Here is a 25,486-nt window from a genome sequence, read left to right on the forward strand (position 1 = left end):
CCCACTCAGCCTGTTCAGTGTCTCACAGGCCACCTCACCAGAGCAGCCAGCCAGCACTCAGACTATCCCCTAGTCCCGTGACCTTGAGCCAAAGTCTGGGCTCTGATGAAGCACAGCTAGGGACAGAATCACAGAATCATGCCTCACTGCAGACACCCGAACTTGCTTCCGTATGATTCCTTTGCTGGACAGTTAGAACCGCGTCTCTTGCCTACCTCAGAGCATTTTAGCGAAGATCCCTGAGATATGATCAATAAAGTTTTTAGGTGGAAGATTCCGTAAGCCCCTAGTAGCATTACTAATGTTGATGCTAATTCGGTGACACAGTTCTGGTTGTCAGGTATATACCCCCACCATTATATCTGGATCATTAATTACAACTTAAGAAATTGAGAAATCACATGATGTCACTTTATCTTTGGCCAGATATTCTTGTATCTTTTGCAAACCAGGTTAGAGGCATTCTTCTCGTAATGGTAAGAAATTCTAAAGGCCAGAGGAGCTTGCCCTCTGGGGAGAAGGTGCAACATCCCTGCTCCGGTCCTGCTTTTCTGAATCCTCAGAGAAAGGCTGTGGGGGCGCCATCAGGAAGCTCAAAGGCGACTCCGAAAAATCTTTTCTCCGGAGGGCACTTTTCATGTCATACTTTGAGTATAACTTAATCATATGTGGTGGAGCTTTGCTCACAAAGCAAAGTGGCCTGAAAACTATTTCTTGGCCTTGGCAAGGATGAGTCTTTGTGATTTGGAAGAGACCTAAAGACGTTTGGCCTCTTTAGCTCTGTTTTGTTTTGTTTTGTTTTGTTTTGTTTTGTTTTGTTTTGTTTTGTTTTGTTTTGTTTTGTTTTTGTGGAAAGCCTCATTCTTTCCCATGCAAGCCATCTATCTCTACTTAACCCCAGTCACTCAGCCTGCACGTTGCTTGGATGGGGTTTTATTGTTCTTTGCTTTAAGGCTAACGAGGGCTGCACTTTTTGTCACTTTAGCTCTAGTAAGTGATTGAGACACCAGTTTTGAAGTATTCACAAGGAATCTACATTAAATGATTGGGTATCTTTGCTGTTTTCTGGGAGAATGTATGAAAGAAAATGGAAGGGCAAATAGAAGATAATGGGCCACACTTCCCCATGAGTTTGATGGTCCTAAAGGAATCCAACTCTTTGGAATACCTCCTAGATTTTTTATTTTAAAAAAATTGTTTTGGGGCACCTGGGTGGCTCAGTTGGTTAAGTGGCCGACTCTTTGTTTCAGCTCAGGTCATAATCTCAGGGTCCTGAAATTGAGCCCCATGTCATGCTCCCTGCTCAGCACAGAGTCCGCTTGTCCCTTTCCCTCCGATGCTCCCCCTATTCTCTCTCTCTCTCTTTCTCATAATTATATAAAATCTTAAAAAAAAAATTGTTTCATCAGGGCATTTGGCTTTCTTACTCCCATCAGAATCTAGTGAAAAATACAATTTTGCACAACCTAGAATTTTCTCTTTGGGTCTTTGATTTACTTCCAATATTTTAAGTAGATTCTGGATTCTCTACCACTCAGAAAACATTGAGAACCACTCGTCATTGCAACACAAGTGTATATTGCAGATTCTCTGAAAGAGTTTTGATATCTCAGCCCCTTGCAAGATTTTCAGTTTTCTCAAATGAAGGCAAATCCATAGGGCAGGAAGCCACGGTTATTTTTGGTAGCATTATACCACGTCCATACATTATCACTTCTTATATCTTTTCCCTATTTCTTCCTGTGTTTTCCTTCCTCCTCTGTTTTATGTTCTCTACTGTTAATTGAATATCTACTATGCACCTATCATATGCTAATCCTCACATCAGCCATGCTGATAAAGACACAAAGGCTCATGGGGGCGCCTGGGTGGCTCAGTCCTTAAGTCTGCCTTCAGCTCAGGTCATGATCCCAGGGCCCTGGGATCGAGCCCCGCATTGGGCTCCCTGCTCAGTGGAGAGCCTGCTTCTCCCTCTCCCACTCCCCCTGCTTGTGTTCCCTCTCTCGCTGTGTCTCTCTCTCCGTCAAATAAATAAATAAAAATCTTAAAAAAAAAAAAAAAAGACACAAAGGCTCATGGATGCCGAGCAACTCACCCCAGGTCACATAGTAATAAATGGCAGAGCCAAGAGGTTTAAATCTGCATCCCCTCAGGGCTATAACTTTTCCATTACCCTCTGCTGTTTCTCTCCCCCTTTCTCTTTGACCATATGCTCCCCTTTACCTTTCCCTTTTTTTTCCCTTCTCAATTGTGGTGAAGCACACAGAACATAAAATTTACCATCCTATTTCTAAATGTACATACAGTTCAGTGGTGTTACATACGATCCCGTCGTGCTGCCATCGCCAGTATCCACCCTTTCACAGGACTCTTCATCTTACTGAAGCCCCGTACACACTAAACCACAACTGGCCATCGTTCTTTCTGTCTGTGTGCCTTTGATTACTCTGGGTACCGCCTGTAAGTGGAATCACACAATATTTGTTCTTGTATGAGCGCTTTATTTCACATAGCAAAATGTCACAATGTCCATGCTGTAGCATTGTCTGGATTTCCTTTTTATGTAAGCCTGAATAATATTCCATTGTATGCATATCCCCACATTTTGCTTATCCATTTGTTCATCAGTAGACCCTTGGGTTGCTTCCACCTTTCGGCTACTGTGGGTATTGCTGCTGTGCACATGGGTGTCTTGCCTTTCCCTCTTGAGAGCACCTCCCCCCTTATCTTTTGCCTATATTTAGGCTTGTCTGTGGTACCCATAGACATTGCACAGTCCCACCAATAACACTAAGACCTAGGAAATCACCACTAAACTGTATAAGCTGTGGGTCATTTCACTTCTTTTTTCTTGTCATTTTTTTCCTCTTCTTAATGTTGCCTTTTTTTTCAAGTTTGGTTTTTACATGGTAATAAGACATATTTTTGAATTTGTCATTTGTTCCTGTGTCTCTATATTTCTGTTGTTGGTTTACACTTGGATGGAACTGCACTAGAACTCTTTGATTCTTAAGAGGAATCATACAGAAGAGTTAAGCAGCCCATGTTTATTGAATGCACGATATTAGGTTAGGGGTGTGAGATAGCGCATAAAGTGGGGCAGGAAGGTGGGGGTGGGGAGCTGAAGTGGAGGTTGACTCTCAATTCCAAGGAACTTTTAACTTGCAAATATTCATTACTTTATTGTTTACTTTAAATAACTTAGAAATGTTGTTGTCAGATTAATGCAGTATGTCTGAGATGAATTTGCCTCTCACCCCCATCACCATCCCACCATTTGGCAATGACTGGAGACAGGTTTGGTTCTCATGACTGGTGGGAGAGTGCGTGTTACTGGCTTCTAGTGGGTAGAGGCCAGACATTACTGCCAAGCATACAAAGAGCGCAGGACAACCCCCAACAGCAAATTATCTGGCCCCAAATGTCACTAGTGCCAAGGTTGAGAAACCCTGCAGTATGAAATATTACCTAAAAAATACTGATTAATGTAATTAATCAGTAATTAATTACTATGCCTAGTAATGAGCATAAAAAGACACAAATAATTTTTCTTAAGGCAGACTTCCTTACTAGCTAACATTTTCTATCTTGTCATTTTAATTATTTGCTAATCTGTGACATAAAATTTCAAATGCCTGAGTGGAATTTTTATATCTAAAGAAAATTTCCTAGTAAAAATTCCATCTTAAAAAACAGAACTCAGCATGCAATATATTGGCAATTAATGCCTATTTTAACAAGAGGAGAACATTAGCACCAGCAATAAACTTTCTTTGTATTTGAAAGGCATTGTGTTATTGCCCCTGCGCATTTCTCTCTTGATGGCTTTATTTAGACGAGCACTATGTTTAGGTCTTAGCTCCTATACACATATTTTATGAGGTAATGCTAGAGACCCTAAAGGATGTTTCGCAGCATTGACTTAAAATATTCCAAGGATAACCCACTTGCACTGCAGATGACATTAAAAATATAAACAAAATTCATTCCCAATCTGCCCTTCCATAAAATGGAACTTTCTTCCATAAAGTGGAACTTCAACAAATGGAAGGGTTGAGGAAAATCACTTGGAGATGCGATGGCCCCGTGCCAGGTAGCCCCCAGGGCACTGGGAGGCCTAAGCCCAGGTGTGCTACCCACAGGTGTAGACCAATCTCTGAAAGGCCAGGGAGGATAGCATGCAGTCACTGACCAGGAAGTCACTGTGGGCATGAGCCGCCGGGGCACGCCTTTGCCTGCTTGCCTGCCTCAATAAGCCTCACCTAGGCTTGGGCCAAGAGTAATTGCAGGGCCTGTGATAAGGTCAGTCTGCCCATTGCACACCCTTAGGGCTGAGCATTGAAAACTGTGTTTATGGTAAAAATCCCGAAATTCTTTCTTAATCACCAAGGGAAGAATCCATCTCGGCTTCGTGTTCCAATCTTCTGGCCAGATCCCAAAGGTTACCGTGAAAGTGCTCATCTCTGTACGTAGCCAGGGATTGGTTCTCAGGCATCTGAATCCATGTTTTTCTGTTCCAGGACATGGGAAGAAGGCAAGGTGCTCATCTTTGACGACTCTTTCGAGCATGAGGTGTGGCAGGACGCCGCGTCTTTCCGGCTGATCTTCATTGTGGATGTGTGGCACCCAGAGCTGACACCCCAGCAGAGACAGAGCCTTCCGGCGATTTAGCATGTTGTGCAGGCTTGGGACACACTGGAGAGAGGCTGCCTTGCTGGTTCTATCTCCTTGGGTGTAGGGGTAGAGGTTCCGAGTCTGAGAGCCCTTCATTCCCTTAACGGGCAGCTCCCAAAATTCTAAGGCTCCTCCTAGGGTTAGAAGACACTAAATGGAATATTTTGCCTTGCTGCAATTCACGTAGAAAGCCCCCTGCTGTCCTTCATCTCACGACAGCACCCATCTGATGCTGTATTTCCAGTGAAGACACAAGAGCTTCTGCCTTGTCAGCCAAAGATATTTTTCCCACTTAGAAGAGGCCTGAATCAGTGTACAATGAGAATATATGTAGAAACTGTGAATGGATCACTTTAGTAATTTTTCTATGCAATTGTATTTTTCTAGGGTAGGTAGGCCATGTTTTTCATCATGTACCACTACTTTTTTCTTGAGTTTAATAATAAGCTATGTAAATGCTTTACTTCTAGCTGCTTAATGGTGACTTCCCCCGTGAACTCAGACTTCCCTCTTTTAATTATTTTTAGTTATAGACACTCATAAAGAAGCAATTTTATTTTCCTGATCCAAAGGAGAAAGATGTAATTACGCTGATGTCTGTGAACCGTATTGCTTCCCACCCACTGAGACTGTTTGCTTTCTTATCTTCATTGAAAGCCATTGTCTTAATGTCTCTCCTCACCATGCACATGGTAGAGATGCTGTCTTTCCAAGAGGAGCTTTTCATCCTGAAACAGGACATGGAGTCATTTTATCTTGAGTCATAAAAGTGCCACCTGTAATTTTTTTTAATGCCAAGAATTAGAACGTGAAAAAAAAAAAGTAACATTTCTCAAAGTAAAAATTTTCTCTCAGGGTCAGGTAGATAGGTAGCTGCTAGACATCTGGCTCCTTGGCCTCTTTGGCATCTGAGACAGGGCTGGAATCCAGAGTCTCTTTGCCTATTGTAGATCCCTGTGAGCGAGGAGGTCCTTACATGGATCCCCATCACAGCTTTGTAAAAATATGAAGGATGGCAGAGCAGAAGACCAAGAATGCCAGGGTCTTAGTCCTGGGTTTAGGATTGCCCCCTTCTTTGAAAGAGTTTGGAAGACTCTTCCATTTCCCTGGCTTGAGAAGCTTCTGCCATTTAAATATAGCTTAGAAGTAGCAGTTGTTATCCATAGTTTAGCTTTAATATTATCCACAGCATAGAAATAACAGTTGAAAAAATGGTCTTGCCTACTTATTCCAAAGACAATCAAATTATTAATTTAGAAGGGCATTAATGTATTAAATATTGCATGTTTCCAATCAAACTAGAAATGTTAGCTATATGAATGTAAGGCTATTCATGCACCTGAATTTTAAGCCAATATGAACAAAAATACTGAAAAAATGACACAGAGTTTACCAGATTTCATTCAGGGGTAGAAAAAAACACTTGTGCTTCCTTTCCATCTAAGGACAAAGGAGGATGCTTTCTCTATCTCTTTTAAAAAGAGTTCTTTACCATTGAAAGGTACCCTTTTTGCTTGACATTAGCTTCCAGTTAGAAGGGTTTGCAAAATATTTGTCCTGTTCCCTTCTGTTTTGCCAAAAACAATCCCACTAATATAGATGAAGAAGCATGTGAGGAAAGTCTCCAAATTAATTACCAAAGTCCAGAAGAAAAAGCAATCTCTTGAAAAATCAAAAGGTGTTGTGTCCTTCAGTATTTATTGAACAGAAGAAATGACTGACAAAGGACAATACAATCCAATGCTCATGTAATAACATCCATGTCACTTATTGAATTTGGTTCTTGGATGTATATTGCATACACTTTGTAAAGAAATTTAAAGTATAAGTTGTCAATGTTAAACCATCATCTTACATTCATTTAATGAAATCATGGCATAGAGTAAAAACTAGCTCTTAACTTAATAATTATATATGGTATTTAAAATCAGGTCACTACAGTAGGATTCTAAATATTGCCAGTTGAAAAGCCAGAATTATTACTGTTGCAAAGTGTTGGCAATAATCAACTCCAATAGCATTTTAAATACTTGGATCCCACAACTATTTTATAAACCCAAGTCATAAAATGGATTTTCTAATTCACTTTAATTCTTTATCTTTCTTCCCTGTGTCATGGAATATAAGAAAAGTGTTTCAGTCACCGCATGGGTAGAATTATCTCAATGTTACTATTTTGTTATTTGAAATGTCTACACAAAATGAATGGGTTTTATTTATACCATGATACAATCGGTTGAGAAATATTTTTAATTCTATTTCAATTTTATTTCAAGGGTGGAATACAAAAATTACTTCTCTTATTCTCCTCTGCCAGTAGAAAAAAAAATTAAAACACTAGATTCATTGAGAAAGAGACGTAATAAATGGTTAAGATTAGTAATAATATCTACTGAGGGTGATTATGGCCAGTCGAATCACCTCTTTTCTCTGAATTTTTTAGCTAACCCTCCCAAATCCTGAAAACATAAAATCATATTTTTCTGCCCATTATCAACTAAAATATTTTTTATTTGACATTGAGCACCAACTGGTCCTACTGATAAATGCCCATGTCATATGGATGGCTGGGAAGATAAGAGATGCCTTAAAACACACAACTGGTTTCGGGAAACGTGGCACAAGTAAGGATATCTTATCCTGTTGTATCTGTTTATTTAATTTCCTTTGAATGGATAGTTGGGGACTCCATTTCTAAGGAGAATAGACAAAGAAATAAAATGATCTTTGGCATTTTATCCCGCATTCCTAATCTCTAATGGTCGGTACTTGCATATTTAGCCATCGTTAAGGGTCTTCCTCCATGATTGGTACCTACCCTCTCGGCAACAGCCAGCTCCTTTCTCCATACCTTTAGCTGGTTGTGGGAGGGTGGGGGAGTTAAATGCTTTTGTAGCACTTTTCTTGCCTGTAGTGACCCAAGTGAGGCAATTTGAATGGAGCCATTAATCACTGACATGTGTTTTTGATGAGGCCCTGCCCCCGCTCCGCAATCTCATGTTGCCTGTAGGAAGTCACATTATTAAGATGAAATAATCGTATTTCAAGTTGTGTGTGTCTTCTTTTAAAGTCAGATCATGGTAATCAGCTGGTAGCCTGACAAAAGATGTGACGTCAAAATAATTCTTGCAGGATCTCAAAACAAGCAAACTCTGCAAAGAGCCAGACCTATAAGAACATGCCCTTGGGCGGAACAATTCAATGCTGGTGATGAGGTCAAAGAAAATAATTCAATAAGAATGGAAATTCCTGGAGATACTACTGTCTTGGGGCTTTGCACTACATTGAGCTTGACAATTGGGTCTGCAGTTTCATTCTCATGTATCTACTTGGAAATGCACTTAATCTTAAGCCACAAAACCTGGAGAGGGTCTCTGCGGTACCTCAGAAAAATCCTGGTACGAATGCATCAAATTGCATCAAATGTGTGCATCAAATTTAGTTTTTCTTTTTTTCAATTCATTTAATACCATAAATATGGGGGAGGAAGAATCATGTTTACATGACTGCCTTGCTTCACCTCCAGTCCCCTCGCTGAAAGAAACAAAACCAAAAGCATCTCTCAAGTCCTTGTTCAAACTTTGGCGGCTCAGACCAATGGCTGGTGACAGTTATTACTAGAAGTGGCAGAAGTAGAGGGCCTTGTGTCAAGCGGAACGCACGTGTCTGTGTGGGTCAGTTGCTCATGTGCTTCCTGGGTGGCTGATACCACTGAAGGCTGGCGATCTGCGAGAGCATGGGGTGACTCGGGGTTCAGTCCAGAGCCAGGAGTGGCTGAGTGTTCTCATTCTCTCCCTTCTCCTCATGTTTCAGGGTCCCAGCTTCTACCACAGACTGAGATCTAATAATAGGGGAAGAAGAAAGATACAATTACAGACAATTCATGGTGGCAACAATTTTGGAATCTTGGAGAACATTCAGATTTTATGTTCCCCTTATTAATCAAAACACTCAGATTAACTATATAATTTTCCTCCTTTTGGTATCTCTCTTTTCCTTGCTTTTTTGCCTTCTACATCACATATTTGTGGGGAGAGGCATCTTAGAAACTTCTTTGCCGAGATCTCTTCTGTTGGCAAAAGCAATACATGTTCTAGCCACAACTCTGCCCCGATGTCTAAACATTCTGTGGATCGTGAGATCAAATCAAATAAATCTTGTTGGATTTTTTTTTAATGTTTCAAAATACTTTTTAGAGCCTTTGTTTCTCAACGTCATAGGAAACTATCATGCATGATGTTAAGACCATGAGGTTTGGAATCAGATCGGCAAATGCAAACTCTGCCCTTTACTGGCTGAGGGACCTTGAGGGAGTTCTTAAAACTCTCTGGACCTTCACCCTCCCACCTGTAAAAGAGAACTATTACCTCCCTCCCATGGTTGTTGATAAGGCCTGAAACTAATAATATTCATAAAGCATTTGGCATGTAATTTTAGTTAAAATTTGTGGAGCATTCTGTTATCACTGTTATTGCAATGATAGTAGTGATCTTTAGTTTCTGATATGTCCTCTCAATTGGATAATAACAGTTTCTTTTTTGGGTTTACAACGTGGATTGAAACTGAAATTATTTTCCAGCTCATAGAGAGAAGGTTATAAGAGATATACATGTGGTAAGCACTCAATAAATATTCACATACTAAAAAAAAGTACTTCAAGCCTTAGGAAAATGGTTGACTTTGATTGTTCAAATAAGCAAAATTTATATATAATGTGCAGTAAAATGTTAATTTGGGAGTCTGAGTTGCCCAAACCCTCCACATTCCAAATGTCCCTTGACTGGCTCTTCTGAACCCTTGGAGTATCCCGCCTGATAAAATGCCTTTGTGTGCCTGAGACTTTGGGCCATGCCATATAGTTTATGCCAGCAACATGATTTATTGTGAACGCCTTTTTTGTATGTCCGGGTGTGGGATCACACTATGTCAGTTTGACTGCTCGTGGGGGCAAGTGGGGAAGGAGGAGCTGAAGACTGCATGTTGTGTGACTGACTCCTCCTCACCAACAGAAATCCTGGACACCAAGGTGTGGGGGAGTTTCCCTGGTTGGCCACACCCGGTGCGTGTTGTCACACACTGCCAAGGGAATTAAGCTCTGTCAGGACAACTGCAGCGTGCGATTGGTCCAGGGCAGCTGCGCTCCACCCAGTGCACCTTTCTCCTTTGCTGATTTTAATCTGTATTCTTTTGCTGTAACAAACCATAACTGAGTATAACAGCTTTTCTGGGACGTGTGAGTCCTTCTGGCAAATTACTAATCCTGGAGGAGGTCGAAAGGACTCCTGAAACAGTATATAATAACACTAATACTTGTTTTGTATGCACCTGGTACCGATGGAAGCTCTTTACATGTATTAACTTACTTCATTTTCACAACCCTAAGGCGTGGTGCTATTATGATCTCCATTTTATAGGAGGGGAAAAAAACCTAAGGGGAAAAAGCAAGTAGCCTAGGAAAGGCAACACAAATAGATCACACCACTTCCAGGCGTTACATAGGGCTGCAGAGTTGTTTATCTGAAATATCTGATGTTCCTTCCACCTCACTGCAAAAATAACTTTCTGCCTGAGATTCTTATCTCCATTCAGGATGTGTACGTACTATAGAACATGTAAAGAAACCGAGAAGCAAGTGCATACACTTGTCTCAAAACAGTCGATTTCTACTAGAAAAATCAATCCAGTCAAACAGTCCGACTTCAGGTACCCAGCCTAACCTTTGAAAGTGAAATGTAGGGGCGCCTGGCTAGCTCAGTCGCTTAAGCAGTTGACTCTCGATTTTGGCTCAGGTCGTGATCTAAGGGTGGTGAGATCAAGCCCCGCAGCAGACGGACTCTGCGCTCAGCGAGGAGTCTACTTAAGATTCTCTCTCCTTCTCCCTCTGCCCCTCCCTCCCATTCCCGCTCTCTGTCAAATAAATAAATCTTAAAAAAATAAAAGAGTGAAATGGATTCATTTACTACTGGGGCAGGGCAGAGGAAGCCCCAGCTCGGAGTCTAGCTCAGCTGTTTTACATATTTCCTATGCATTTCCTTCTGCTTTAGGGAAGTGCTTCGTGTGTGTGTGTGTGTGTGTGTGTGTGTGTGTGTGTGTGTGTGTGTGTGTGTGTGTGTGTGTGTGTGTGTGTGTGTGTGTGTGTGTGTGTGTGTGTGTGTGTGTGTGTGTGTGTGTGTGTGTGTGTGTGTGTGTAGACAGGGGTGGGGTAGAGCAATAGATTTATATCAGGAACAGAAAAGCTGAAAGCCCAGGGCGCCTGGGTGGCTCAGTCAGTTAAGTGTCTGCCTTCGGCTCAGGTTCTGATTTCAGGGTCCTGGGATCGAGCCCCGAGTCAGGCTCTCGGCTCAGCAGGGAGTCTGCTTGTCCCTCTCACTCTCCCTCTGTGCTCGCTCTCTCAAATAAATAATTAAAATCGTAAAAAAAAAAAAGAAAGCCCAGAAGGCATTAAAACAAGCCTGAAGAACACCAGAGGAACACAACTGGCTGTTCAGGCCAGCTCCCTCTGGCACCTCAGACAGCTGCCTGCTTCGTCCTCAGGCCCCGGGGAGAGTGGAGGGTACTGACAGGTGTCCCGCTTTGGAGACCTTACACTGCACTTCTCTTCTTTCAGGCCAGTTGGCTCTATGTTACCACATGGCCAGGGAATCACAGCCACAGCGTGACAAGACACCTTAGTGACCCGTCGAGGCTGACCCAATAGGAACTATTCAGTAGGGGGCCATGCAGCCTCTCCTTGAATCTATATCCGACTTGAGAACCTCACTCCTCTATGCCCCTAGAGGAGCAACTCTACTGGAAAGTTCTTCCTTACCCTGAACTCAAACCTGTCCTTTTGCAACTTCTATATACCGTTTCTGGTTCTGTCTGCTGGAGCCATCAGTGTCCGTGTAATCCACCTGGTCCACATAACCAGCCTTTAAGTGTTTACCTAGTGCCCTCGTCACCAGCTAGACCCCAAGACCTGACCTTTCACTGCCCACCTGCTTGTACGCACCGACTTTTGCCCCCCATTTTTCCTTAAGCTCTTCTTTCCAGCTTACCTCTTACCTCAGGCCCATGAAAGTGGAAACCACCCTTCCGGAGATAGCAACTGCCCTGACAAGACTTCCAGCTCACCCAGCCCACCGAGACCAGCTTGAGCTAAACCCCCTACTGGCATCTGCACAGAAGGACCATGGAGTGACCTCCAGAACTACCAACAACCACCTTTACCTCATTATCCCAAGGAGGAGCACAAGCCTCATTTACATAACATACACAATATGGATAGGCGTGTTTCTTTAAGGCGCATGTGCAACCCAAAGCCCATCTCTACACAGGGTGACAAGGATCCGCTTTTTAAATAGTCACCCCAACCCTAATAAAAGGAACCTATCCACCCTTGCTTGGGGAGTCACGACTTCGGAAGTTATTCCCTGTGATCTCCTTATTGTTGCAGGTCAAATTTCCTTTGTGTGACAACTTACCTGGGTGCAGTGTCTACCTGCGACTCACCAAGAAGCAAAGTCACGTTGGTTCTGTGACACCCTCAACCCTCTCCCTGCCACCACTGAGGCTAACCAGATTCCTCTTTTTAGATTTGCCAAGATTTCTAAAATTACCACTGGGACGCTCTCCTGCAGCTCTTCATCAACTGGTTGTCCACAAGGTGTCACCTCAAAATAGAGTGAAATTATTGTCTCCCTTTTTTTTTTTTCCTCTTTGTATGCTTCTGTGGAAGCATAGACAATGTGCCTAGAATTGCATTAGCCTTTCTGGCACTCATACAACATAGCTGAGGAAAATTTAGCTATATTTGCATATGCTGCTGGTAAACCATTTCTCTTCCATCTTGAAGGTGCGTGGTTGAGTATTCAATTTCTTCCTTTTAAATTTGGCTCAGATCTCCACCCTATCTCTGTTTTTTGGGGGGGATCTTGAAAATTGTTATCCGTCCAAATTATTGTCTGTGATTTTAACGAGTATTGGATTTGTTTCCAAACTTTCCCCGCCCCTATTTGGGAAGCCACTATGGAAAAAAAAAATCCACAAATTGTCAAAAATTGAATTTTCAAACAAAAACCATTTATTTATACTCATTTACAGCAAGAGATATTTGAGAATGTCTCCTGATATATGCCAGGGACTGTGAGCAAGTGTTCAGGAACCTTACTTCTCTTGTGGAAATATTGCTTCAGTAACCCAGTGTTAGATGCACAAACAGATGTGGGGGTTACTGTGATAGACACCCAGAGGAGAGGGTGTTTGGAGGTGAGGTGTTAGCTCTAGCAGGACAGGAAGGAAGGAAAAAGCTATCATTCGCACGGTGACATTATTCACAGTCCCTGTTCAGGTGACCCTCCTTCCTTCCGCTTAGGGTCAAATTTAGATCGATGTGATTTCTTTCAATACCTGTACTGACGGCAGGCACACAGAATGCAGGCTGTCTTATCTCAGTGGATACACTGTGTGTCTTGGGTGAGCGGCAGGTAACAATTGAACAATACGGAGGAGCTGAGCATGAGGAACCAAATGAAACATTTTCTTTCTTATCTGTATCTCCCCTGATTGAATAGATGACCGGCCTTTTTTACTTTCAGCATGACATAATTCCATTTACCTGGTCACACAACGGACATTTGATATAAGGAACACACTGCATTGTGAAAGAGTTGAAATTTGGAAAACAGCAAATGTTGCTTTCCTTCTTAAATATCACCCTCCGGACATTTAGCAGAGTCAAGGCACTCTCTGAGAAGACTGATCACAGGCTCACCGATAAAAATGTCGCCACCACTTGTAAACGGAGGGCTCAGAAATGGTGCATTGAGCACATTAACCACGGAGAAGCCAGTCGCCTTGTGACTTCCTTGTCCAGGTCACTCTTGGACGTAATCTCTTCGTTCAGTGACTTTGCCTCCCCCCAAGAAGCTTACCCTTCCACTGAAATAAACATTTTAGACTTTTCTCTGGGGTCCTCTTTGCTACACTGAAAGCCAGTTTGACCCCAAGGGCAGCCGGGGGCGGAGGGTGGATCTGGGCTATTGCAGCCCTGGTTATCTCAGTGGCATAGCAGACTACCCTAACAAAGCCTGCATTCTAGCCTTGATAGCTGAGGTTTTTTTCCTGCCATTATATTCATTCTCTCCCTCCCATTCCCTCCCTCTTTCTGCCCTCTACCTTCTCCTTCACTTCTCCAATGTTTGGAACTTTCCCCACTCCACATTATCAAAGGTCTCTAGCCATGGTTGCATTTTACTGATTCTGAAGGCAATTAAATTCCAGAAAGGACAAGATGAAGATGGGAAACATTCACCATGAGCTAGTCCATTCCGCAACGACACATGATTGCACTGAGACTTCTGCTCTCGATCAGAGGTTTATTTCTAAGATTTTGTTTGACTACTTTATCTCAACAGCCATCACCACATAGTCTTCTCACTAATGAACTGCCATTGCCTGGCCTCGGCTATGCGGACCCCGAATAAGTGCACAGCAACTCTGCCCTTCAACCCTAGGCATGCATCAAGAGTCATAGGAGACCAGAGATGTAAGGAGCCTCAGAGACAATAACTCAAACCCTCATTTAACTCAGGTCCTAACCGCTTGTTTTCCAGAGACCAACCTCATCACTTCACTGGGAAGGACTCCACAGTCCTGGTTTTACTTCTTAAAGTCAAGGATGGGCTTGGTTTTGTGGAATAGCACAGAATTGTCTAATATCCTAGTGAGCCTATATAATGACTTCTAAACAGAAATAATTTTTTTAAATGTATCTTTAAAGAATTCTTCTAAGTAATTCTATTAAGCCTCTTTTTCTCAACTTGTAATTTCAAGTATCAAGGAAATTCCCCCGGGGAGCTCCAGCCTGGGCTTGAATGATGGCTCCAGCCCTGGCTTTGTGTCTTGGGCAGATTCCACCTCCTCATGTGTAAAATGGAGATATGATATCGTGCGCGGTGGGAGTAAAGAGGATTAGATGGGTTGAGACTTGTAAAGTGTTCAGCTAAATGTGTTCATTCATTTTTAGCTTTTATTAGTTTGCCCCTTTTGCAGATAAGAAAATTAAGGTCTGGGAATATTGGGCTTTTTTATAAATTGAGCCACAAAGCATGAATTCAACTCAAAGTTCCCATAGCTTCATTGTAAAATTTACAAGAGAGAAATGTGTGTACTCATGCATCATGTAACCTAACACTAAATGAAGAACTAGCATTTCAAAATTGATAAAGACTAACATTTTAAGAATTCAAAACCAATGATGAGACTATTCCTCATGAATGTTAACCTTATGACCTTACCCTATATTTTTAGAAGTAACACAGAAACTTCCATCTGATTAGCAATTATTTATGTAGCTTTTGGTGCAGCATACTTATGGTTATTTTCAACTATGTAAAGCAATACAAAACTTCTTTCTACTATAATGCCTTCAATAATGGCCTTGATAAGGAATTTAAGGAATATTTGCAAGACATATGTTCTGTTCAGCTAACAAACTTCCCATAATCAAAATCATTCTTGCAGCAACATGATCATGCTCACTGGGAACAATTAATGTTTAATTGAATCATAATCATGAATCATAAATCAATAAATCATGTTTTTAAAAGATAAGCCTAAATATTTCTCACAGAAAGCAGCAAAGCTTTACCTTATCAAAGTGAAGAAATAAATAAACCTTCCTCGACGATGACAATACAATTTGCCACATTTACTGAACTGGAAATATAAAGAAACCGATCCATGAAAAATATTCTATTACTCTTGAAGTGAACTATTTTTAGAGAGAGCTAAATATTCAGCTTAGCTCTTGCATATATGTACCATAACTCAAATTTAAATGTGTAATGTATTTCTATTTAACTGTGATGGGCTTGGGCACTGCCGGCTAATCTTGTAACAAGGAAGAAAGAGCCAAGAAAAACCACATGAACCTTCAGAAAGGATGGAGGCAGTTGCCTTTGTGAAATTAGGCTCACAAATAGGACTAGAGCAACACTGTCCCACACAGAGCCCTAGCCACACGTGGCTGTGGAGGACTTGAGATTGGGCCTGTCTGAATTGAGATGGGCTATAAAGGTAACGTATAAGCTGGATTTTGAAGATAGTATTCAAAAAAACATTGTAAAGTATCTCATTAATACATTTTAAAATTACATATTGAAATCGTAATTTTTGTATATGTGGGTTAAATAAAACATTATTGAAATTAATTTCACCTATTTATTTTTATAATGTGGCTGTAAGACAACTTAAACAGCTTTCCATGTGTGGCTCACATTATATTTCTATTGGGCAGGCTTGGTCTAGAGCCTCATTTCCTCCATTGTGCTTGTGGCCAAGCCCAGAGTAATATACAAATCCTCGTTTAGAAATGCATAACCATCTTAAAGGGCCTTGGCAACAGTATTATCTGTCATTGCCAAATCCACTGTTCTAAGCTCATTCCATGTATTAACTCATTTGACCTTCCCAATGACACACACAAAGTCCCATGTGACATGAGGGCTGTTTTCTGAGTATCACTGTTGTTGCTTGAACTAGAAAGAAACTTCATTAGCTTAGACTCCATTAATTTGCTATCATTTAGATGAAGGTTCACATATACCTTTATTATATCTCTAAATAAACAAATAAAATGAAAAAAGCTTTAGAAAGGAATTTAAACTACCTAAAGAAAAAGAAATAGGTTCTTTCTGCACATGTAGCAAAATTAATATTGACTTTATATTATGACCGTAGATGTTTTTTGCTATTCTTTATAAGGGACCCAGGAGAAGTGAGCCGATGGAAGAGTACTAGACTAAGGATTAAGTGCCTTTCCTAGTTATCGCGTCACTAACTTAACATTAACTCGGGGTGGGCTCTATGGAGTACCTCACTCAGCTTCTCTGGCCCCACATTCTTCACCTATAAAATGACAATCTTGGATAAGGTAATATATTTAGCCCCAAGATTCCATGAACTCCACCAGACTGGACTCCACCATTTGTTCTTAAAAATCATTAAATCTTTAGAGGTTAAGCTAATTGGCTCAAATCGTCTAAGTACCTCTCAACCTTTGTTTTCACCTCCTTCTGGAAAAGCATAAAAATACTAAAAATGACAAGAGTTAGCCAGACATGGAATGCCTTTCCTGAAGTTAGCATGTGCCCAACAGATTTAGATATCAAGAGTCAAAACGATTTACCTTTTGGAAATATTATTTGCGTCTGTAAGTTTCTAAATGTTGAATTCAAAGTGGCCAGGTGCTACTTAATAGCTATTTTCCTGTGTCATTGTTCAAGTGTTTTAGTTTATTTAAAATATTTTGTTGCCAGCGCCTGGGTGGCTCAGTTGGTTAAGCGTCTGTCTTTGGTTCAGGTCATGACCCCAGGGTCCTGAGATCGAGTGCCGCATCAGGCTCCCTGCTCAGTGGGGAATCTGCTCCTCCCTCCACCCCTCCCCCCTGCTGGGGATCTCACTCTCTCTGTCTCAAATAAATAAAAAAAAATCTTTAAAATAAATAAATTAAATAAGATATCTTATTTCTACACGTGATCTGTGCAGGGATAGATTCCTGCTGCAGAGGGTAGCAGCCGTGGGACCTGTAGCCACAAAGGGTGCTCCAGGATGCACAAAAATCCCCCTCGGTACTCAGTGAATCTTGTTTGCCACATCTGAACTCTGTCTGAGAATGTTTTGAAAGAGATTTCAACACATACTTTATTTGGATATTTTTAGAATGATCACCTCCAGGAGAGTTTCCCATCTCCACAGCTGGTTATAATTAGGGTCACCAGCACCATCATCATCATCATCATCAACAACCACAACCATTTATTGAACACTTACTGCTTGCCAGGTTTTGCACTAAGTAGTACTTAGCCTGTATTTTGTTTAAACCTCGTGATAATCCTCTGAGGTGGGTATTATTAATTCCATTTTGCAGATCAAGACACTGTGCCTTGGAGAAGTTAATTAATTTGCCCAAGATTTTCCTAGTTAGTTGTGGAACTAGAATCTGAACCCAAATAGAAGTCTACGATCTCCATGCTTAACACTATGCTATACTGTATAAAAATTATCTCAGACTTAGTAAGAAACCAGGAACTGGTAATATTCAAGTTCTCAGAGAAGCATTTCTCCTGTTGTTATTGACGAATCCAAAAGTTAGCACAGTCATCTATTATTTATAAAAACTTGATTTTAGGAGCACCTGGGTGGCTCAGTCATCAAACGTCTGCCTTCAGCTCAGGTCATGATCCCAGGGTCGTGGGATCGAGTCCCGCATTGGGTCCCCGCTCGGCGGGAAGCCTGCTTCTCCCTCTCCCACTCCCCCTGCTTGTGTTCCCTCTCTCGTTGTGTCTCTCTCCGTCAGATAAATAAAATCTTTAAAAAAAACAAACTTGATTTTAGGCAAGTGAAAGAAATCCGGAAAGGAAATAGCAGAACTTCATTCAGGAAAAAAATTGTTGCAAGAATTATAGCTAATGTGATTATATCTTTATCTATAAGAACCAGCAGGATATTTAATAATACTTCAAAATTCTTTCTTCTAAATGTACAGCATTCATGCAAATAGCCGCGAACACCTAGACAGGAGCGCAGTTGGGTCAATAGGGAAAGGTGAGTAGGGTGGAGAAGGGGAGCAGCCTAGGTTTGACCGAGAGCAGAACTCAGCTGCCAGAGGACGAGCCAGTCCAGGCACCTGGACATGGAGCGGCAGGGCTGGGGAGCCCAGGAAGCCCAGGAAGGCCGTGGTGGAAACTGGCAGCTGCAAGTGGACATTCTGCTTAATTTATTTACAAAGGAGTTCATCACTCTTTACGAAGCTATACATTCCTGTTATAGTAACTCCCAGCTTCTCAGCTGTAAAAAGAGGAGAGAACATTACCATATTCTCCACAGGGCTATGAGAGATAAAAGATATAATAAAGTGCTTGGAACTCTTTCAAGGAGAAATTATTTAAATCAGTAGGGTTTATCATTTTACTGACACTTTCCTGAGTATGATTTTCTGAGCATGAACAACTAACACCCTGCTTGTCTGATGACAGAGACAGCCCGTGTCTGCCCACTGAAGAAAAGCAAAGACTGCCAACTTAGAACATAGAGATGGAGCAGATTATTTACATTATAAAAGAATTGTAGCCTTACTGAGCAATTTACCGAAGAATTCCTATTAAGCAGAGTCACCCTAGGACACCGGAAGTGTGAGAATATTCAAGGTCGTCACTAGTGTTGTTATGCCCAAATTCTTCCTGGGAACCCCAAGTGTCAGGTTGAGGTCTATAGTTGTCTTAGGACCCAATCTCTACCTGAACCAGTCAGCTCTCCCTGCAATCATTTCAAATTCTGTGTGTGTGTGGCGGGGGGTGGGGGGGGTGGGGGGGTGGGGGGGGTGGGTTCCCAAGTTTTGAGGAATGGAATGCACCGGCTATAGGTACTTTGATGGGGATTCAGGTGTTCTGAGATGGTCGCAGGAGCATTAAAATCATATGTTCTTCACATGCAGATATTTCCAGAGCGGTTTTTTCTGACTTCCAATCATAACTTAAAATAGCATCACTGCAAATGGCTGCAGGTGCTTGCACCACCTGCTTCAAATGGAGTCATCTTTCATTAGAATTAGACCCGCACAAAGAGCTGCCAGTCAGTTTCAGAGCATCCCTAATTGTTCCTAATTGTTCTCCTCCCTCTGAAATTGGTGGGGCCCACCCTCAGAGGAGCTCCGTTGGTAGAACTAGCATATGATGTTCTGAAGCAGGTCGAGAAATACCAAAAGCTGTCAAGAACTAAGACAATGAGGATGACTCATGCTATCTGAGTTTGAAGAGGATGGCTAGAGTTCTCGATAAAAACTACCTTTCGTAAGGCTATTTTTTGAGTCAAATGACAGTATGGTAATGGGTCGTTTTCGATATTAGTCTAGGAGCCTGAATATCAATTTTCTTCCTGAATGTCTGCATCTTCCCCACTCACAATGGGGATGGAGGACAGCATAGGACATGACAAGTGTGATGGACGAAGTTGCTTTTCATCTGGAGGATTGGCAGGAATGGGGACAGATAGCCAAGACAGCTGCAGTAGCTAGAGAAGGCACATGTCCCCCCACCCCAAGAAAGGTGCTTTATAAACCCTTGTGGAATGAATGAAGGAACGACACACAGATAGCGGGAGAACAGTTGTGAAAGGAGACAGAGCATTTGACTCAGAAAGAAGAGAACTAAATTTACAACATTTTGCCACCTACCGGCTCTGTCATCCGGGCTAAGTCATTTAACCTGTGTACTTCAGCCACAACATGGGAGTAATCATCTATTTTTATCTATTTTTAAATCGATTTTAAAGATATCTTCTTTTTAAAAAATCTGTATATTTTTTAATTCTCAAAACCTAGAAGGCTCTGTTTTCAAGAAGACTCAGGACAGGGGCGCCTGGGTGGCTCAGTCAGTTAAGCGTTCTGCCTTCGGCTCAGGTCATGATCCCAGGGTCCCGGGATCGTGTTCCGCATCGGGCTCCCTGTTCAGCGGGGAGCCTGCATCTCCTTCTACCTGCAGTTCCCCCTGCTTGAGCTCTCACTCTCTGACAAATAAAGAAAATTAAAAAAAAAAAAAAAAAAAAAGAAGGCTCAGGACAAGTCCAGGAACGTGTGTCTCCACTCTGGCTGGTGGGAAAATAGTACAGTCTGGGGCCTTGCCACCTTTAAGCACCTTTAGCGTGGTCCCCAGAGGAGCAGCGTGGGCACCCCTTGGGAGCTGGTTAGATACGCAGATTCACAGGCTCGCCCCAGACCTATGGAATCAGAAGCTGCATTTTAACAAGATCCTGATGCTTTGTATACATGTTCAGATTTGCAAAGCATTACTCCAAAGCCCACAATGCAGAAACCTGCTTTCTTTCATCTACCTCAAGCAGAGCGATAAGGATTCGTCAGGTGTGTCTCATTCAAACCAAATTCCTGAGTCTGTCCTCTAGTTTCCTCGATATCTTCAGGAGTTAAATCAGTCCATGAAGTGTCTTACTTATTCCTAGAGAATAGCTCTCAGTTAAGGAATATCTGTCTTCATACCTGAAAAATTATTTGGGGGGAGGGCAGGAAAACATTTCAGACATCCAAGGTTAGGGCACTGAGGCCACCCTGCTTTGCCATTTCACATTTTGTTGGTGTCTATGTCATACAATAAATTCTTTCACAAGGTTTGAGCACATGCTATATGTTAACTGAGGAGGGAATACATCTCTGGCTTCAAGGTACTCACATGAAAGAGAGGGAAGTTAACAGAAAAACACCTGCCTGTCACGTCTGCAGCTGTTCATACATTCCAGAGGGCGTGCCAAGACTCAGGGGTCAAGTCAGAATGAGGCCTCCCCAAGCTGGGCATCAGTCTAGACGCTGGGCCACTCAGATGACCCGTGATTGCAGAGGTGGTGGGGGCTGACACAGACAATGAAGCATAAGCAAATGGGAAGTTCTGGAAACAGAGAAGTGTTGGGAAGCAAATGAATCAAGTGGTGTGATGAGGAGGGCCTGGGGAAAGGGGACACGCTGCTTAGTAAGGGTGTACCTCCAGCGACGTTGTGTGTCTGTAGTGGGGACCAGCTATCCCTCCTCATTTTATGCTCTACAAGGAGCAAGAATGCAGTGTTCTCTTTCTAGGACCAATCCACAGATACCATCTCAATTCCTCCATTTTCAACACTGCAACTCGTTATTCAACTTGGAGTATGCTTTATGACTATAGTTTGAGCTACGTAATAGATTACTATGATTGAACTTGGATTATTGCTTTCCTTTGGTTCAAATGAAAGGTACTGGCTGATTTTCAAAATAACACAAAAGTCGGATTTTACAATAATGCATCCAGATCTATAGCCTGAACTATGACTTTGGTCAAACACCAAAGACTAACCAGAGGTATAAACACCTGAGGTAAGTGAATATTGTGAAAATATTTCGAATTAATATTACCCCCTTGTTCATTCATTCTTCATTCATGCTTCTGAGCGAGGCCTGGGAAACAAAACTGCAAACATGCTACCTGCCTCACTGAGTATCCCCTTTGCAAAGCTAAACCCCCACCTGTGGTCTTGTTCCCGGTCCCTCTGGCAACCTCCAAGGTATCATTCCGCCATTTATCCTCTTTCTTCTATGTCAAATGACAGGACGAGGGCTCAGGACAATGGGCTCCTGAGCATTTGGGTCAATGACTGGATGCCTTTGCCTCCTTGAAGCCCTCCCAGGCCTACACCCATCCCACCTAACGCACGAGGCTCCTCCCAGCTTCATTGCCCTTCTTACAAATCGAGATTACATGGTCAAGCCCTTAATCTTTCTCTTGGCCATGCACTGAACTACCTAATAAAATCCAGCAAATCCCAGCCTTGGATGGGCCCAACAATGTGGCTCCTCCATGTCAGCCTTGTCGCTGATGAGAAATGCAGCTCACACTACCGGCAGTATGGAGGTCAGAGGTCACTGCATCCCCATTATCACCACTCCCGCCTCCCCTCCCCATCTTAAAACTGCCTTACACCTTCTATGTTTCCCTCAAAGCAAGTTCAAGTTCTCCCCAATTTTCCACACACTTTAGTTCATGCAGTTCTGTGTCACCTTACCCAAACCACCTCCTGCCCACCACCTCGATCTCTTTGGTAGGACTTGCCTACTTCCTGGGGAAAATAGTAGCCAACAGACCCATGCGAGCTGAACTCCCTTAGCTTCAGGCCTCCACATTCAGTTGTCTGGTTACTGTGGAGGGATCCTCTTCAACAGCGAGAGACAGAAACCTCCTCCAGTCAGGTTCTGGGTCCTAAGCCGTCTCATCTGCTTGGTGTTACTAATTATGTTCCATGTCTTCAAGTTCTCCCTCTTGACTGGCTCTGTGCTATTAGCCTTGAAATATCCTCCCCTCCCCATTTTCAATACAAGAGGAAGAAGAGGATGAAGAGAAGAGGAAGGCAATGATGAAGAAAATAAAAACAAAACAAAAGCTATAGTAGAAACACTCATATGCTTCTCCAGATACAAATATCTCCTCTACCTTCACAGCCAACTTTACACAATAATTGTTTCTTTTTTTAAGATTTATTTATTTATTTATTTATTTATTTGAGAGAGAGAGAGAGAGAGAGGAGTGGGGACAGAGGGAGAGGGAGATAAAATCTTAAGCAGACTCCACGCTGAGTGCGGAGCCCCACATGGGGCTCAATCTCACGACCCTGAGATCACAACATGAGCCGAAACCAAGAGTCAGACGCTTAACTGACTGGACCACCCAGGTGCCCCTGCAATAATTGTTTCTATTCTCTGTCTCCAATTCTCACCTCCCATCTGCTTCTGAGGTTGCTGCAATCTCACCTCCACCCATGTGACTCCACTATAGCTCTTGCTAAGGCTACCAATGTGACCTTCAAGTTATGAGGCCCAATGGACACCTTCCAATCTTCATCTTACTTGGTATCTAGCCCAGGCAATTGAGTTGACCACTCTACCCTTCTTGAAACTTCCCTCTACCCCCTTGGCTCTGGGGACACCATACGTCTGGTTTACCTCCTACCACTTCGGATGCTCACTCCGGACTTTTCCTCCATTCCTATGGCATGCATTCCTTTCTTTATGCTTTTGAACCCCTAATTTATGTTCATTCCAGAATCCTTTTCTGAGCTTTAGAACTATCCATGCAATGGCCTATGTGACCACTCTAACTGGATATCACATAAGTCTTCACACCAACCATGTCCAAACCTGAACCCATAAACCTTCTCCCCCAGTCAGCACCTCCTCCAGAGTTGCCCATCTTGACAAACGGGACTGCTCTCCTTCCAGATACATGTGCCAGGGACCTCCAGTTGTTCCTGAAATCTCTTTAAGGTATTCCCCATAACCACTAGATTGTTAAGTCTTATTTTACCCATCAAATGTTTTGAGTCTGTCTTCTCTCTGCCCCCATCCCACCACCATAATCTGAGTTTCCACCATTTCTTGCCTTCATTGTCTCAGGAGCCCCAGATGGTCTCCCCACTCTTACTTTCTCCCACTTCAGCTCAATCTTCTCACAACAGACAGAGTGAGATTTTTAATAAATCCAATATATGCATGTCACTTTCTTGCTTAAGATCTTTCTATGACTCTCCACTGCTCATAAGTCCAAGTCAAGACCTATGTGGCCCTGCACAGCAGGCCCCCGTGTACCTCCCTGGCCATTCTTCCCCTTACTTTCTGATCTTCAACCTCTCTGATGTTTTTTAGTTTGTTTATTTTTTAAATTCTGTACTTCAGGGGTGCCTGGGTGGCTCAGTCGGTTAAGCGTTTGCCTTCGGCTCAGGTCATGATCTCAGGGTCCTGGGATTGAGCTCCACATCGGGCTCTCCACTCAGCGGTGAGTCTGCTTCTCCCTCTCCCTCTGTGATCCTCTCACTTTCACAGTCTCTCAAATAAGTAAATAAATAAATCTTCTAAAATCTTTTAAAAATAAAAACAAATAAATCTTTTAAATCTTTTAAAAATAAAAAAAAAGAAATTCTGTATTTCACTGAGTCTGAGAGGTCATCAATTATAGAACATGTCCTGATTTCAGAAATTTCTAATGTAAGAAAAAAACCATCTTATAATTGTTAGAACACTGTAGTTCCTGCATGTGGCCCTGCCCCTTCCACATCCAAGGTTTCTGCTCCCACATCACTCCTTCTTTTGCCTGGGGAACTCTTCTCATCCTTCAAGTCTCAGCTTCTGTGTGAGCTCCTCAGAGAAGCCCTTTCGGACCACCACGATGGTCCCACCACAGGTTGGGACTCCCATTATGCACCCTCATGGTGCACTGGAATTTTACAGAGCACTTGTCACGGTGATAATGAAACAGGCTTTTGTATAGTAACGTGTTTAAAGTCTTTTTTCCTTAACAGATTATAGACTCAGAGCGGGAGGTAATGATGCTATCGTCAGCAGCTAAGATTTAACCTTGCTTCATGTAATCCTCACAGCGCCATAATAAGATACATCTATGACTACCCCCCTCCCTTAGAGATAGGGAAACAAAGCCATAGAGAGATAGCTGCTCAGGTCACATGACTACTAATCTGAACCCCTAGAATCTGATTTTAGCTTCCGGTCTCTTAACCACTTTTATCCTATACTATATCTACTATATCCTAGTAGGCACTTGGTAAGTATTTGTTGAATGAATAAAGCCTTCAAAAAGTTAAATATTATAAATATTGTTAATAGAATTCTAGAAACTAGGGGAATTAATAAAACTAATGAGTCAGTTTTTGATAAACTCAGAAACAATTTTAAATTCTAATCAAACATTGATCACAAAGACCATGTCACTGTCTTATTCTGTTATGGATGGTTGGCAACAATTTCCTCATCACTCTACAAAGTACCCTATTCCTAACAGCATTTACTGTCATATATTTCCTTCCTTCCTTCCTTCCTTCCTTCCTTCCTTCCTTCCTTCCTTCCCTCCTGTAGTTTTTGCCTTCCTTCTTTCCTATTTGCCTTCTTCTTTTTTCTCCCTCACCCTCTCCTTTTCCTCTTCCTTGCTTCCCCACAAAATATACATTGAGCATCTATGACATACTAGGGAATATATAACGCACAGGATATATATTGGTGAATGAAAGCGCACAGTCTCTGCCCTCAGAGAGTATATAATGTATATAGAAGGGAGATTTCATATGGAAGTAAAACCAACAAATATGTGATTATGGAATTGTGATCCCTATTAAGAAGGAAACAGTTCAGTGATAGAAATTAGCAGGATGGGAAGGGCAGGACCCATGGGAATGGGGAGGGTGCAGAACTCCTTTCAGGGGAGTAATTGGAGAAGCCAGACCTGATGAAGGA

General features: G+C 42.2%; 2 protein-coding genes across 5 annotated transcripts in view; one reads left to right on the forward strand and one right to left on the reverse strand.

The window, feature by feature from the left end:
* ASPH (aspartate beta-hydroxylase) overlaps nucleotides 1–8,860 on the forward strand; it is a 212,714-nt gene extending 203,854 nt beyond the window's left edge. For 3 of the 4 annotated variants that reach the window (XM_088022826.1, XM_088022829.1, XM_088022828.1), the window contains one exon: nucleotides 4,521–8,860. In XM_088022826.1, coding sequence (XP_087878952.1) covers nucleotides 4,521–4,671 — 151 coding nt within the window. In that variant the 3' untranslated portion in view covers nucleotides 4,672–8,860. The remainder of the gene's footprint in view (nucleotides 1–4,520) is intronic. The other variant, XR_015768103.1, reaches the window with a different exon arrangement.
* CLVS1 (clavesin 1) overlaps nucleotides 8,428–25,486 on the reverse strand; it is a 164,274-nt gene continuing 147,215 nt past the window's right edge. Inside the window, exon 5 of the mRNA XM_028109613.2 lies at nucleotides 8,428–8,515. Coding sequence (XP_027965414.1) covers nucleotides 8,428–8,515 — 88 coding nt within the window. The remainder of the gene's footprint in view (nucleotides 8,516–25,486) is intronic.

The sequence above is a fragment of the Eumetopias jubatus genome, unplaced genomic scaffold (genome assembly GCF_037043125.1).
Source record: "Eumetopias jubatus isolate StellerSeaLion01/CBP00866 unplaced genomic scaffold, mEumJub1_p1.0 scaffold_4, whole genome shotgun sequence".
NCBI classification, from domain to species: domain Eukaryota; kingdom Metazoa; phylum Chordata; class Mammalia; order Carnivora; family Otariidae; genus Eumetopias; species Eumetopias jubatus.